The following is a 15,006-nucleotide window of genomic DNA, read 5'->3' as shown; positions in this document are numbered from 1 at the left end:
ACTGTGTTTTTGTTATTTTCGCAAAGATCTGGCTAAAAGGTTGACCAGTTCGTTGTGCACGTCTCATCCAATCCAGTATCTGTAGGTAGGTGGCCAGTAGGTGGCGGTGACGGTTAAGGTCAAGGTCCTTCACCAACACAGCAGCATGAGTGGAGTGGGGAGTGTGGAGTGTGTGTGGAGTATATGGTGGTTGGCGGGTTAGCAACAGCTGTGCTGTGACTGAGGAAGATGGATGCAGGAAGTTGGGACGGGGAAGATGAGTCTTCGTTAATAGATGGAGAGGAATGGTCCCAGGTTCAATCTACTCAGAAACGGAAAACCAGGGGATCAGAATCGGATGGTAACAATTCTGAAGGAAAAGGAAGGGACAATAAGACCAGGAAGATGGAAGCTGAATTTAAGGTTATGGTAACGCTTGCAGATACAATCGAAAACATCAGTAATCCGATTAGACTGACCAACCTAATTAAAAAGGCTGTTGGTAATATTAAAGCTGCAAGATATATGTCAAACAACCGTGTGCTAATGTATTGTGTGGATAAAAAACAACAAGAAAAAGCACTGAAAATGAAGGAATGGGGAGGAGTAACTATCGAAGTGCATATACCGGGAGAAATGGAGAATGTTAAGGGAGGGATTACAGGAGTAGGCCTACCGGCCTACCATCTACACTAGCAGATGATGAAATTAAATCACAATTGAAGGGAGAAATGGTGAGATGCAACGTCTATTTACAAATAGGAATGGAAGTAGAGAGGCTAGTACTACTGTGGCAGTAACATTTAAATGCAAGAGACTACCTGAGCGTATCAAAATAGGATATATATCCTATACAGTACGACCGTTTGTACGTCCACCTTTGAGGTGCTTAAATGTCAACGACTTGGGCATGTAGCAGCCGTGTGTAAAGGCGGCAGAAGATGTTTTAAATGTGGTGGAGACCATGAATATGGAAGATGTGGAGAAGGAGTGGAAGTGAAATGCTGCAAGTGTGGTGGACCTCATAGTGCTGCCTATCTAGGATGTGAAGTTCAAAAGCAAGCCATGGAAGCAGGGCCGGCTCTAGCTCTTTGGTTGCCCTAGGCGAGATTGAGTTTTGCCACCCCCCTTAATTGTTAAGCCCACCGGCAACTATAGTTGCCAGTGTATAGTTGTCATTTTCCTTCTGTAAGTATTTTTCTAGATATTATCCATGTTTTATATCTTAATGACACACAAGCAGACAACCAAATAAAGGATTTCAAGGGGGAAAAAAGTATTAACTTCCTTCCTGTCACATGAGACTGCCAACTTCCTACCCCTACTTCCAGGGAGCACAACGAAGGCAAACCCTCCCAAAGAAAGGTCATTTTTATGTTACTAATAAGTATTTTTTGTTGACATATATATATCAACATAATCATGAAGGTCACTAGAATCATCCAAACAAAACAAATCTTACAACAGATCTATAGTTTTTAGTATACTTAGTCAAACATAATAAATTTGAAAATGAATAAAGATTGATCTGTTGAAAGCAGTTATTTTGAGTTAGATGCTAAATGTTCTCCTCTTATACATATTTGACATTGAAGGGGTGGATACAACATATTTGCCCACCGGCAACTATGGTTGCCACAGATTCAAATACGATTTTCAAGAAAAAATAAAAAAACCTGGGGAAAATAAATGCAAAACAAGCCATTCAGAAAAAATTGGGCACAAATGGGTTAAGTATTTATAAAAACTATATTAAAAAAATGCTCCTATAGTTACTCCAAGACTTAAAAAGCTAATTATGACTTTATAGTCACTCCAACACTTCAAGAAAATCAAGAAAATTAAGACTTGAAGGATCAACTGCAATAAATTGGTCATACACAAATGCTAGAAAGAATGTTCAAGGATATTTACCAAATATTAACTCCATAAACTGTGCAACAACTCTCTTAAGCACCTATACCCTCTACAAACAAAAGTGCTGTTATGGATATACTGTACTTACCACTACAAAATTAAAATATATAAGTTCTTGTAGCTCTATCCCCATCTTAAATAATAAAAGATGAACAGTTGTTTCTGGCATTTCTATTCACCTTCAAAATTGACGCAGCATTAAAATTTGGCTCGCCTGGATTTCCTTATTGTCAGTGAAATGCGTAGTAATATGTCGATAACTAGCTAGCTAGTGATAGCTTAGTGACAGCAATAAAACGTCCAATGCCGTCCAATATTAGTTGATAATATCGATAATACGAAGTAAATTTATTTTGTTTGACACCTTTATGGCTGAGATGAGAAGACTTACCTCTATACTGGGCTTTCTTTTGATCGTCTGCCTTTCTCTTTTTCCGTCCCTGTGCACTCGAGGGTTTAACGTTAGACCGCTTCATTTTTGAAGAACGCGCCAATGCTGAGCACTTGCCTGACCTAACGCCTGAACGCCTGTGCTCGACAATACTCACCATCAATTCAATCTAATAATCAGGTTAAGTAATTAAACGTGTGGCTGAGGGGCGCCCAATGATGATCATGTTTAATCAACAGTATGTTTTATTTCGCTTGTTTTAATTCTATGCTTAATGGGAAGTAAGTTTAAGGGCGCCACTAGAGGGCGCCTGCGCGCGCCCCCAACACATTTGTCGCCCTAGGCAACCGCCTAGCTCGCCTATAGCAAACGCCCTGCATGGAAGCTATGAAATATAAGACTCTAAACAATGTTTCATATGCAGAGGCAGTTAAACAAGTTCAGACTGTTCGCAGAGATGTAAGGAGTAGTAACATTCTCCCTATGCAGGGAGATGTAGGAAAAGGAGAATGCAAGCATACCTGCCCTGTTAATGAAAATACACTTGTGGTTAATAAGGTCAAGTTTGTAGCATTCATTGCTGATGTTATTAACTGTACTGCTCAAACAAATAAAAGAACTGAAAAACTGAAGATTCACATAGAATGTGTAATTATTGAAGTGTGGATGGATATAGGTAAGGTTAAAATAGTAAATTTATATAATCCTTGTAATCAGTTAACAGTAGATAGTTTAAATTCAATAGGAGGTGATGGTAAAATAATATGGTGTGGGGATTTTAACGCTCACAATGTTCTTTGGGGAAGTTTAACTACTGATAGAAATGGGGCAGAATATATGGATGAACAGAATTTGGTATGTTTAAATAATGGAAAAGGTACTTGAGTTAATGTCAGAAATTCATCAGTGTCGTGCATAGATTTAACATTAGTTTCAGGAGCTATAGCATTAAAATGTCAGTGGGTTCTATTAGAAGATACCACAATAGGGAGTGATCACTTTCCAATTATGTGTAGTATGGGTTTGGAAATGACGAAGGAAACATTTTTTAAACTATCTAAGTGGAGATTTGAAAAGGCTGATTGGATAAAGTTTAATAAAATATGTAATGAAGAATTAAATAACTTCAACATTATGGAGGATATAGATGAATGTAATAACAAATTAACATTTATGATAGCTAAAGCAGCAGAAGAAGCAATTCCTAAAACAAAGAGTAGAGAAAGGGGAAAAATTGTACCATGGTGGAATCAGGATTGCTCTGATGCTATAAAACAAAGAAATGAAGCTTTTAGGTTGTTAAGAAGGACATTAATACCTGATTCTATCATTCATTATCAGAGGAAAAGAGCTCAGGCTAGGAGAATTGTTAAGGAAGCTAAAAGGAAATATTGGCAGACATTCTGTTCTTCACTAGTAAGAGATACACAACTAGGAGATGTGTGGAATAAGTTAAAAAAGATGAATGGTATTTATCGAGCCAGTAATATTCCGGTTTTAATAGGAGAAGGTAGAACAGCAGTTAAAAAGGAAGAAAAAGCAGAACTGTTTGTCGAAACCTTTAAAAAAATACATAGTAATGAAAATTTAGATGAAATTACAGGGAAAGAAGAATGGAAATTCTGGAACAGAATCAAGATGTATATAATCAGAAACCTAATGGACAGACTGCGTTAGATGCTACATTTGAAATGTTTGAACTTAAAAGAGTACTAACTCAGGTTAGACATACAGCACCAGGAAAAGATCAAGTGTGTTATATGATGTTTAAGTATGCTGATGAAGTAGTGCTAAGAGCAGTATTGGGGCTATTTAATAAGGTGTGGGTGGAAGGTAAATTGGCAAGGGAATGGAAACATGCTGTAATAATTCCCATAGCCAAGCCAGGGAAAGATCCATCAATAGCAGGTAACTACAGACCAATTGCTCTTACATCTAATCTATGTAAATTAATGGAGAGAATGATTGCAAATCGGTTGTACTATATATTGGAAAGTAAGGAATTAATAGCATCATACCAACATGGTTTTCGCCCTGGACATTCTACTATGGATGCACTAATAAGGTTAGAAACAGATGTTAAAAAGGCATTGGCAATGAAAGAGGTACTGATAGCTGTGTATTTTGACATTGAAAAGGCTTATGATATGATGTGGAAGGAAGGATTATTATTAAAGTTGGAGAAAATGGGAATTGGAGGAAGATTTTATAATTGGGTAATGAGTTTTATGTTTGGAAGAACTATACAAGTGAGGAGATATTTTATCAAGTATGAGTAATGTGGAAAACGGTACGCCCCAAGGAAGTGTTATTAGTCCTATTTTATTTAATATTATGATTAATGATATTTTTGAAGGAATTAATCAGGATATTAATAAAGCATTATACGCAGATGATGGAATATTGTGGAAGAGAGGAAGAAATATTACCTTTATTGTCCAAAAAATTCAAAAAGCAGTAGGGATTGTTGAGAGATGGTCATTAGAATGGGGTTTTAAATTTTCCATAACTAAATCTTGTTGTCAGTTTTTTACTCGGAAAAAGATAGGACCAGATGTTCAGTTGTATATGTATAAACAGCCATTGGAAAGAGTGGTGAAATTTAAATATTTAGGTTTATGGATGGATTGTAGACTTACTTGGAAAACACATATAGAATTTATAGAAAAGAAGTGTAATAGGGTACTTAACCTAATGAGATGTTTAGTAGGACAGGATTGGGGTGCAGATAAAATATCAATGATGGGAATATACTATTCTCTTCTTCGCTCCATAGTAGATTATGGATGCATTGTGTATGGGTCTGCATCTGCATCGTTGCTAAAGAAATTGGATGTTATTCAACATAGAGCATTAAGATGCATTCTAGGAGTTACTAGAACAACACCAGTAGCAGCAATGCAGGTGGAGCTATCAGAAAGGCCTTTATATTTGCGCCGTCAAAAACTATCTATGGCATACTGGATAAGTTTAAAGGGCCATAATAATAGTCATTTAGCTAAGGAAGTATTGGAGGAAAGTTGGGAGAATAGACATGGTACAGGATTTGCATGGAAGGTCCAGGAATGGGCAAAAGAAATGGGAATAGATTCAAAAATATTTGGACCAACTCTAACAACATCTCCAATACCACCTTGGTTGTTAAGTGAACCACAAATTGATTTGACAATACATGAAAGAATTCAGAAAGGAGAAGTTGGAGGTGAAGTCAAGTATAAAACACTAGAATACATTAATACTGTTCATTCGTCATTTATTCAGGTGTACACTGATGGTTCAAAAAACCCTGAGACAGGACGAACGGGTGCAGCATTTTATGTACCAGAATTTAAAAGTGGGAACAAAGCAAGGCTAACTGATGCAACGTCAGTGTATACAGCAGAATTAGTTGCCATTCAGATGGCACTCGAGTGGTTTGAGGAGGAAAGGCCAATCTCTAAAAGGAACGTTTTAATTTGTTCAGATTCATTGGCATCAATTTTAAGCTTGCAAACCTTTCAATCATGTAGGAAAGACATAATGACAGAAATTCTGATTATTTTATTTAGATTAAGTAAAATGGGAATTTTAGTGCAGTTTTTATGGGTACCAGCACATGTTGGGATACAAGGAAACGAAACGGCAGATAAAATGGCCAAGGAAGCACTCAAAGTGGATAGTATTAACAAAGCAGTCACTTTAAGCAGGGCAGAAGGGAAGTCATTGATTCAACAAGCTTGTGTGGGAGTAAATGGCAGAAATATTGGGACTCATGTAAGAAAGGAAGACATTTTTATAGAATACAAAATGATATAAAACAAAGTCAAATTAGTCATAATATAAAGAGAAAGGAATTTATTATTTTTACAAGATTAAGAATAGGTCACACCAATCTTAATGCTACATTACATATCATGGGCAAACACAACTCGGGCTTTTGTAATGTATGTCAGGAAATGGAAACTGTAGAACATGTTTTGATTAGATGTAAAAAATTTGAACAAGAAAGAATTGAGCTTATAAGAGATATGCAAGCTTTGGGTATTACAGATTTTACCATATATAATATTTTGAAGACAGGAATAGAGTCTGGTAGAAAAATTATAGCATTAATGACATTCTTGAGGAATAGTGGCCTGAAATATAGAATATAGGAAATATAAGAAGTGTATCATCTTCGTTCATACTCCAGCACAGTAGGTGGCGGTATGCACCTTTTCAGTTGGTTTGCGACCCACCAATAAATCCACAAGAAGAAGAAGAAGAACACAGCAGCATTTGGGCGAGTAAGACAGATGCCTAGATGGCAAAATGCGCCCTTTTCTATCTGTGAGCTTTCGTATTACGTAGATAAACATACCAATATGTTTTACTCTTAATCATTTAGCTAGCTTAATGTATCTGTAGTTAAAGTACATGTAAGTATCTGAAACTATCGTGGGCGTTTTTTATTCAGATGGCTGCGTGAAACATTTTTATTAACGTGCTGTGACTTTTAAGATATAACTTCACAGCATCCGATTATAAGTCGTCATTGCAGTTTTAATCATAAAGATCAGGAGCTTTAGCATCATGTCAGTGGCAGGTGAGTTAGATGCGCTCGAATCCAGCCCTGCTTTTCCCCATCAGTCCAGTGATCTGAGTGAAAGGACACTGACACCAGAAGAGATGGAGAAACTCAGAAATGACCGGGTCGTGGTCTCAGAGTTCAAGCAGCAGAAACTCGAAACGGATGCTCAGAAAAACTGGGACTTGTTTTATAAAAGAAACACGACGAACTTTTTCAAAGACAGACACTGGACCACCAGAGAGTTTGATGAACTGAAAAACTGGAGAGAGGTAAAAGATTTTGCACGCATTTTCTGTAACATGTTTGGATGAATCGTAACTCTATTCTTTCAGTCTCAAGGACAGAAGCTGGTGTTGTTGGAGGCTGGCTGTGGGGTTGGAAACTGTATTTTCCCCCTTCTGGGAGAGGATCTCGACATCTTCATCTATGCCTGTGACTTCTCTCCACGAGCTGTTGAGTTTGTGAAGGTAAAAGTGATGGAATTGCGTTTCCTTTCACTTTAAAGGGTTAGTTCACCCCAAAAAATGTCATTAATTACTCACCCTCATGTCGTTCCAAACCCGTAAAACCTTCGTTCATCTTCGACCCTTCCATAGACAGCTATTTAATTAACACCTTTAAGGTCCAGAAAGGTAGTAAAGACATCGTTAAAATAGTCCATATGACTCCAGTGGTTCAATCTCAATGTTATGAAGCGACGAGAATATATTTTGTTTTTTTGTGTACAAAAAGTAATGACTTCATTCAACAATTTCTTCACATCTGTGTCAGTCTCCAACGCTGCTGACGTAGAAAATACAGTCCAGCGCTTCAGAGTTCTGTCGGAGCTACACCAGAATGCCAGCTTTCCATTGGCCGATGCTGTTCACATGAGCACCACGACGCATGCATGTGATGCTGACGCAGGAGCTGGCCATAGTAAACTGCATAGGAGACTGACATAGACGTGAAGAAATTGTTGAATAAAGTTGTTATTTTTGTTTGTTTTTTGCACACAAAAAGTATTCTTGTCGCTTCATAAAATTAAGGCTGAACCACTGGAGTCACATGGACTATTTCAACGATATCCTTTACTTTCTGGGCCTTGAAAGTGTTAATTAAATACCTGTCTATGGAGGTCTCCGAAAGCTCTCGGATTTAATCAAAAACATCTTAATATGTGTTCCAAAGATGAAAAGTCTTACGGGTTTGGAATGACATGAGGGTTAAAGGTGGGGTAAGTGGTATTTCAAAACTGCTTTATAAAAGTGTCTTGGGCCGAGTACAAAAACAAACTTCCAAAAAAGCCAATCAGCTGTAAGGGGCGTGTCTACTAATGACGGGGAAGAGAGCGCTCGGTTATTCAAAAGACACGACAGAGGACGGACATTAGTCGAGCGACGACAGAAAGAGAGAGATGGCAGATGTCTGTGGAACAAAAGAAGGCTTACAATCATGCAAGAAGTAGGACCTGTGTAAATATCGGATGTCGAAATATCGTGTAAATGACTCAAGGAGCGCTAAAGCCTGCAATCGGACGCGGTGGTTGCTTTATTTCTTCTCGATAGGCGAGTAACATTGATTTTGTTTTGTTTTACATAACCAATATATGCTGGCTTTTGCCTGAATATGCTCATGTGTCATGATTGCTTGCTTGTCCATTTGCAATCGTATTGTCGTTCACGATAGCGACGATAAAGACATTCATTTCCACACCATGTAAGCCTGGAGTGTCTAAACCTCCTCGCTGTCTGTTTCAAGCGTCAGCTCCCAAAGTGTGTCCGAAAAGTATGATAATAAACACCTAATATATGTTTGTTTCCTTTGGGTCTTCTTTTCGTGATTGATATAACCCTCTAATCTTGTCATAATTGTAATATAGTCGCTAGTTGGACTGTCGACTCGTGCTTGTGCTATTGAGTTGTTCTGGAGAACTGTGTTTGTGTTTTTGGGATGTAAGGGATGATTTTTTTCACTGAACATTCGACCTGGATTACCATGGTAACACACATTGCTTTCACTTATTGATGACATCATACCCTCGGCTGGCTGGCACAGCAGATTCTGCCATAGTTGTTGCCTGGGTTACGTGTGTGTGGGGCGGAGCTGTCAAAATAGAGTCGTGTTTGTTTTGGTGATTTGAAATCAACATTGGTTACAAGAAAGCACTTACCCCTCCTTTAATGACAGAATTTTCATTTTTGGGGGAACTAACTAACCCTTTAAAACCCACATCAGCACATTCATACACTAATTGTTTTGTATGCACTCTGTCTTTATGATTATTCATTATTATTGCAGCAAAATGCCTTGTATTGCACCGAGCGATGCCTTGCGTTTCAGTGTGACCTCACTAAGGATGATCTTCAGGCCACCATACAAGTGGAAACAGTGGATGTAGCCACATTGATATTTGTTCTGTCTGCAATTCATCCTGAAAAGATGGCGAAAGTCCTGGAACAAATTTTTAAGGTACTGCTGTTGACATTTTGGAAGGCTGGACCTCTATCGCAGTGCATCAACTTTTTATTTAGAACAAGTAAACTTATGACTTCATTTCATTTATTTATTTATGTATATGGCACATTTAATGCAACAGCTGCGGCCCAAAGTGCTTCACAAACACTAAAAACACAGAAATAAAAGGAATACAAAGAAATATACAAAGAAAGCGGACGGATAACATACAGAGAAATTGCACAGAACATAGACAAGGTAATGATCAAACACCCATCATGAAGATGCCCAGGAGGTCTTTAAAAGATGTGCTTTTAACATGACCTTAAAGAAACACGCCGACTTTAGCTTATTCACCGTATCCCCCAGAGTTAGATAAGTCCATACATACCATTCTCATCTCCATGCGTGCTAGCCTAGCTTACCACAAAGATGAGGTTAACAGCTCCATCTAGTCTACTGCTCAACGATACCCCTTTTCCACCAAAATTAACCGGGTGCTAGTTCAGAGCCAGTGCTAGTGCCAGTTTGGAGTTGGTTCGACTGACGAACCTTCTAAGAAGGGTTTGCCTTTCCACATGCTTGTTCGAGCGCTGTGCAGACCGATCCGCTTATGATATCAAAACACTGCATGAGCGATTCAAAAGCATAAGGAGTTGTAGGCTCTCTCTGTACTTTGATGTCATACGGCAATCGGTCTGCACAGCACCGATGCATCTCGAACAAGCCTTCCATCAACAATGGTGTACTTTGCATTACTATTGATGCACATGGCTTTGCGATCCTACAACGACATCAAAACACAGCGAATCCAACGCATTCGTGCAGCTCACCGTGATTTGTGTAGACAGAGATTACAATCAAGCCACTATTAGCTCCATTAAGTTAGCTGCTATTTTAAAAATGGCGTCACAAGTTTGTGTTTGTCTTATTGGTCACGATAACCCCGCCCCCAGCCCCTGACGCAAGCGGTTCTTACTTCTAGAACAGCAATGTTTTGGTGCTACTTAAGAACCCTTTTTCCTGGTTCAGAGCTGGTGCTTTGGGTGTGGAAAGACAAATAACCGATTAGAAACTAGGCTCTGGCTCGAACCAGCACCAGCACTACCTTGGTGGAAAAGGGGTATAAGTGACTAAATACATTGTGTACTAAGCAGTGTTAATTTTGACAGCAGAATTATCACCCCTACTATATAAGCATCGTAAAGTAAACATTGTCATTATTCATCAGCATTAGTTCATAAACAATTGCCTGGCATAAATGTGTGCTATTCATTGATTGTGAGCCGCTCTGGAGCGCTGTATTGGGGATGCATGAGCCTGTAGAAGCGCAACAGCGCCGTGTTTTCCAGCGGTTAGATCAGCACATTCAAATCAAATGTGCGCATCTGTTACACAGGATATATCAGTTCTGACTGGATCTCTTCCCTAATCGTCCCTCCCTAACATTTTCGTATTTGTTGACGAAAATGACAGTTGATTTTCGTCATAGTTTTTGTCATCCAACAATAGTTTTTATTTAGTTATCGTCTCGTTTTCGTCAGTGAAAAAAGGTTGTTGACGAAAATTATGACAAATTATTTGTCAACGAAATTAACACTGGTACTAAGTCCGAAGGAAAATTAAAAGTTGCAATTTTCTACAACGATATGGCTAGGAACTATACTCTCATTCCTACGTAATAATCATGGAACTTTCTGCCGTACCATGGGTGTAGCAGGCACAATGATATTAAGCAGCGCCTGAAAATACTCCCCAGCACGCTCTCTCCTACCCATATCGGTCTAGAAAATCAAAACTTTATTTTCCGTCTGTCTTCGTACACAATGTAACTATAAACATCACAACATGTAAATAGGAAAATGTTGGCGTTATTTTCTCACTTATTGAGCAGTAGGCTAGCTGGAGCTGTTTACCTCCATTCTTTGTGCTAAGCTAGGCTAGCGGTGGGTGCGTCAGACAGAGTTATGGCACGCACGGAGATGAGAATGGGACTTATCTAACTCTCAGGGATATGGTGAATAAGCTAAAGTCCCAAAAAGTTGGTGTGTTCCTTTAAATTTTGGTAGTGACTTTACTGACCTTACAGAGAGAGGAAGATCATTCCAAAGTTTGGGACTGACATGAGAAAAAGCCAGATCGCCCTCATGTTTGTATTTTGTTCTGACAACACAGAGATTTTGATTTTCAGATCTCAAAGATCTAGATGGATTATAAAATGCCAGCATACTTGAAAGGTAAGGAGGGGCAAAACTATGTAACGCCTTAAAGACAACTAATAAAATCTTTTATCTTAATCTTAATTCATCTTAAATCTTAAAGGTCCCGTTTTTCGTGTTTTTTTGAAGCTTTGATTGTGTTTACAGTGTGCAATATAACGTGTTCATGTTTCATGTGTAAAAAAACAGTATTTTTCACACAATTTACTTATCTGTATACTGCTGTTTTCACTGTCCTCAAAACGGCCTGAGAATTTCCTCGTTCTATGAAGTCCCTCCTTCAGAAATACGTAACGAGTTCTGATTGTGCCAGCGATTCCCGTGTTGTGATTCGACAGCAGCTTAGCTCACGTTGCCCGGGAAGGTCACGCCTCTTACCATAACGGGGAGATGAACGCGCTCAAACTACAGCCCCTGAAGGCCAAACAAAGGTGATTTGACTCCGGGATGAAAATAACAGCGTCTAGACGACATGGCGACAAACGCAACCGAACCGAACGCAACACTTTCTCTTCTCCACGAGGGAGCAACAAGACCACGCCCCCTTTTTCGCATTTTCTTGTGGGCGGAGGTTAGTCGACAAACTGCTCTACTGACGTAATTAAAGCAGGATGTACATGGATGTAGTCCAAACCAGCCGTTCGCTGTAGGCTTTGAAAGGGAACTTCTGTCAAATAAAAAATCTCGCTTGGTATTGAACTTTGAGCTTTATAATTTTACAGGTATTATTTATGCTCTAACAGCAACATTACACACTAACTAAAGTTTGAAAAATGGGATCACGAAGAACAGGACCTTTAATTCTTTCCTGAACCGGAAACCGGATTTTTAAATCGGTGTACGGTAATTGACTCAAATTTCTGGGCTGACTTAAGCATTCTGGCAGCAGCATTCTGTATTTTTTTGAAGACGCGCCAATGCTTTTATCAATTCCAGAGTAAAGAGAGTTGCAATAGTCCATTCGTGTGAAAACAACCGCAGTGATTGCCTTCTCAAAGTCAACAGTCGATAAAAAAGGTTTTGTTTTGGCTAAAAGACGAAGGTAAAAGAAACTAGATCTGACAACCAAATCTATTCGTTTTGTCCATTTTTAAATCTCTGTCCAGAAGAAACCCACATTTTTTTTACACTAGTTGTAATTAAGCCTGACGGGGGGTAGATTTTAAACATTGAACCACTTCCTGATTTCTAGGGCCAAACACAATGACGTCAGTTTTATCATCGTTTAATTTCAAAAAGTTTGCAGCCATCCAGGCTTTGACATCCTGTAGACAGGCCAATAAGTTATCAATAATGTTCATGTTCAACTGTCGCACTGGAAGGTAGATCTGAGTGTTGTGCGCATTCTCAGAAAATGGATCCTAAAGGGAGAATAATATTGGTGCAAGAATGGGACCCTGAGGAACCCCCCAAGGAAGAGATGAACTTCTGGATGAACTTCCTTTCCCTGTGTAGACAGAGAAAGATCTACCAGAGGGATATGATTTGAACCACTCAAGCACTTTTCCCTTAAGACGATCAATCAATATATCTTGATCCACCATATCGAAGTACATGTTGAGATAGAGTAAAATGAGAATAGCATTATCACTGTCCAGTGCCAAAAATGTATTGTTCAATACTTCTACCAGCGCTGTCTCAGTGCTATGCAAAGACTTGAAGCCTGATTGAAAGATCTCAGTTACCGAATTAGAAGTCAAATGGGCCTGAAGTTGTTTAAAAAACACTTTTTCTAAAACCTTAACAATGAGGTGATGACTGCATGTTTAAACTCTGCTGGACAAGTGCCCTGGTCAAGGCATTTGTTTATTCAATTCAAACTGATGGTTATTTTTAATGTGTCTGCATAATTCATTCTCTTTGCCGCCTTTGCTTCCTAAACAAACTCACAGGTATTAAGACCAGGAGGTATTGTCCTCTTCAGGGACTATGGACTGTACGATCATGCCATGTTGAGGTTTAAGTCAGGCAATAAGCTGGGGGAGAATTTCTACGTAAGACAGGATGGGACCCGTTCTTTTTTCTTCTCGAGAGGTATGTGTAGACTGTTTGTTTTTGATCATCTTTATTACTGCATTGAAGTTAATGTGTTGTTTCTTTTTTCTTTCCATCTGTTCTTCTTATAGAGTACTTGGCTGGTTTGTTCCAACAGGCAGGATTTGAGGCTCTTGTGAACGAGTATGTGCTGAGAGAAACTGTGAATAAAAAAGAGGGTCTGTGTGTTCCTCGAGTGTTCCTGCAGAGTAAATTTCGCAGACCTGTTCCCTCATAATGACCAATATAAATAAGCCATATTTTTGTACATATTATTTTTCCAAAGTCTTGTGCATTAATTTATTGACTTTCGGAAGCAAACGTTTTTACGATCTCAAAATGAAATAAAATGTGCTGATTTTTCAGTTATTTGGAAATCTTAATTTCAGACTTGGGTATAGTTAAGTCAAGCCAACTTTATTTCTATAGCGCTTTATACAATAAAGTTTTTTTTTCTAAGCAGCTTCACAGTAATAAAATGGAAATATAATGATTCAATGATGCAAATTCTGCTGTAAAGCAGTTCTAAAAAGTGGTGTCATTGTTCTGATAAGCTGGTATGTTCAATGTTGATTCAGTTCTGTTCACTAACTGTAAAGATCATCATTTATGAAATGAGTTCAATTCAGCTATAAAGCAGCTGTAGAAAACAGTGATGTCATCGTCCAGCTCATTTCTCATCCAATAGCGTAAGTACAGTCAGATAAATCAATAATTTAGTCAATAATATTGCTGAATAGTATGTGTATGTTTGTATAATATGGAAATATAGTGTTTTCTTTGCAGAGTTTGAACACTTTTATATATAACCTGCGGAGTCCCTGGTGGTCTAGTGGTTAGGATTCGGCGCTCTCACCGCCGCGGCCCGGGTTCGATTCCCGGTCAGGGAACGTAAACCTTTTCACTTAAGAATATTGTTAATAAATAACAGTCATATGATTTCGACGACATCACCATTATTTTACCTTCGATTGCTATCGGACCAGAGGTGGGTAGAGTAGCCAAAATCTGTACTCAAGTAAAAGTACAAGTACTTACGGAAATATTTACTCAAGTAAAAGTAAAAGTAGCAATCGTAATATTTACTTGAGTAAGAGTAAAAAAGTATTCGATGAGAAAACTACTCAAGTAGTTAGTTACTAGTTACTTTCAATCTGATTGATAAGAAGCGAAAACCCTGAATTTCAGGCTACTTGGAGAGCTTTCACACACCTCTCTGTAACACTTTACAAGAAGGTTGTATTAGATAACATTAGTTAATGTATTATAAGATGAACTAACCATGAACAACACCTCTGTTCAGCATTAGTTAATATTTGTCAACGTTAGTTCATAAAAATCTAGCTGTTCATGGTTTATTCATGTTAGTTCACAGTGCATTGACTAATGTTAACAATATTTGAATAATGCATTAGTAAATGTTTAAATTAACATAAAGATAAGTAAGTGCTTTATAAGTGCAGTTCATTATTAGTTCATGT

At 38.3% G+C, this 15,006-nt stretch overlaps 1 protein-coding gene across 1 annotated transcript; it reads left to right on the top strand.

Annotated features, from left to right (window-relative positions):
• The first annotated feature begins 6,502 nt into the window (after positions 1 to 6,502).
• mettl6 (methyltransferase 6, methylcytidine) lies at positions 6,503 to 14,462 on the top strand. The gene is made up of 5 exons (XM_079836559.1): positions 6,503 to 7,105; positions 7,169 to 7,303; positions 9,117 to 9,287; positions 13,384 to 13,525; positions 13,618 to 14,462. The coding sequence occupies exons 1-5, from the start codon at positions 6,839 to 6,841 to the stop codon at positions 13,761 to 13,763; spliced, it is 861 nt and encodes a 286-aa protein (XP_079692685.1). The 5' UTR covers positions 6,503 to 6,838; the 3' UTR covers positions 13,764 to 14,462.
• Positions 14,463 to 15,006: the final 544 nt, after the last annotated feature.

Source organism: Gobio gobio, assembly GCF_949357685.1.
Source record: "Gobio gobio genome assembly, chromosome: 15".
NCBI classification, from domain to species: Eukaryota; Metazoa; Chordata; class Actinopteri; order Cypriniformes; family Gobionidae; genus Gobio; species Gobio gobio.
Note: the sequence above shows the minus strand (reverse complement) of the source record. Positions and strands in the feature narration are given on the sequence as shown.

Coding starts and splice junctions, on each gene's coding strand:
- mettl6 (XM_079836559.1), top strand. CDS start 6,839: ATGTCAGTGGCAGGTGAGTTAGATGCGCTCGAATCCAGCCCTGCTTTT. Junction 7,106..7,168: donor AACTGAAAAACTGGAGAGAG/GTAAAAGATTTT, acceptor CTATTCTTTCAG/TCTCAAGGACAGAAGCTGGT. Junction 9,288..13,383: donor TCCTGGAACAAATTTTTAAG/GTACTGCTGTTG, acceptor ACAAACTCACAG/GTATTAAGACCAGGAGGTAT.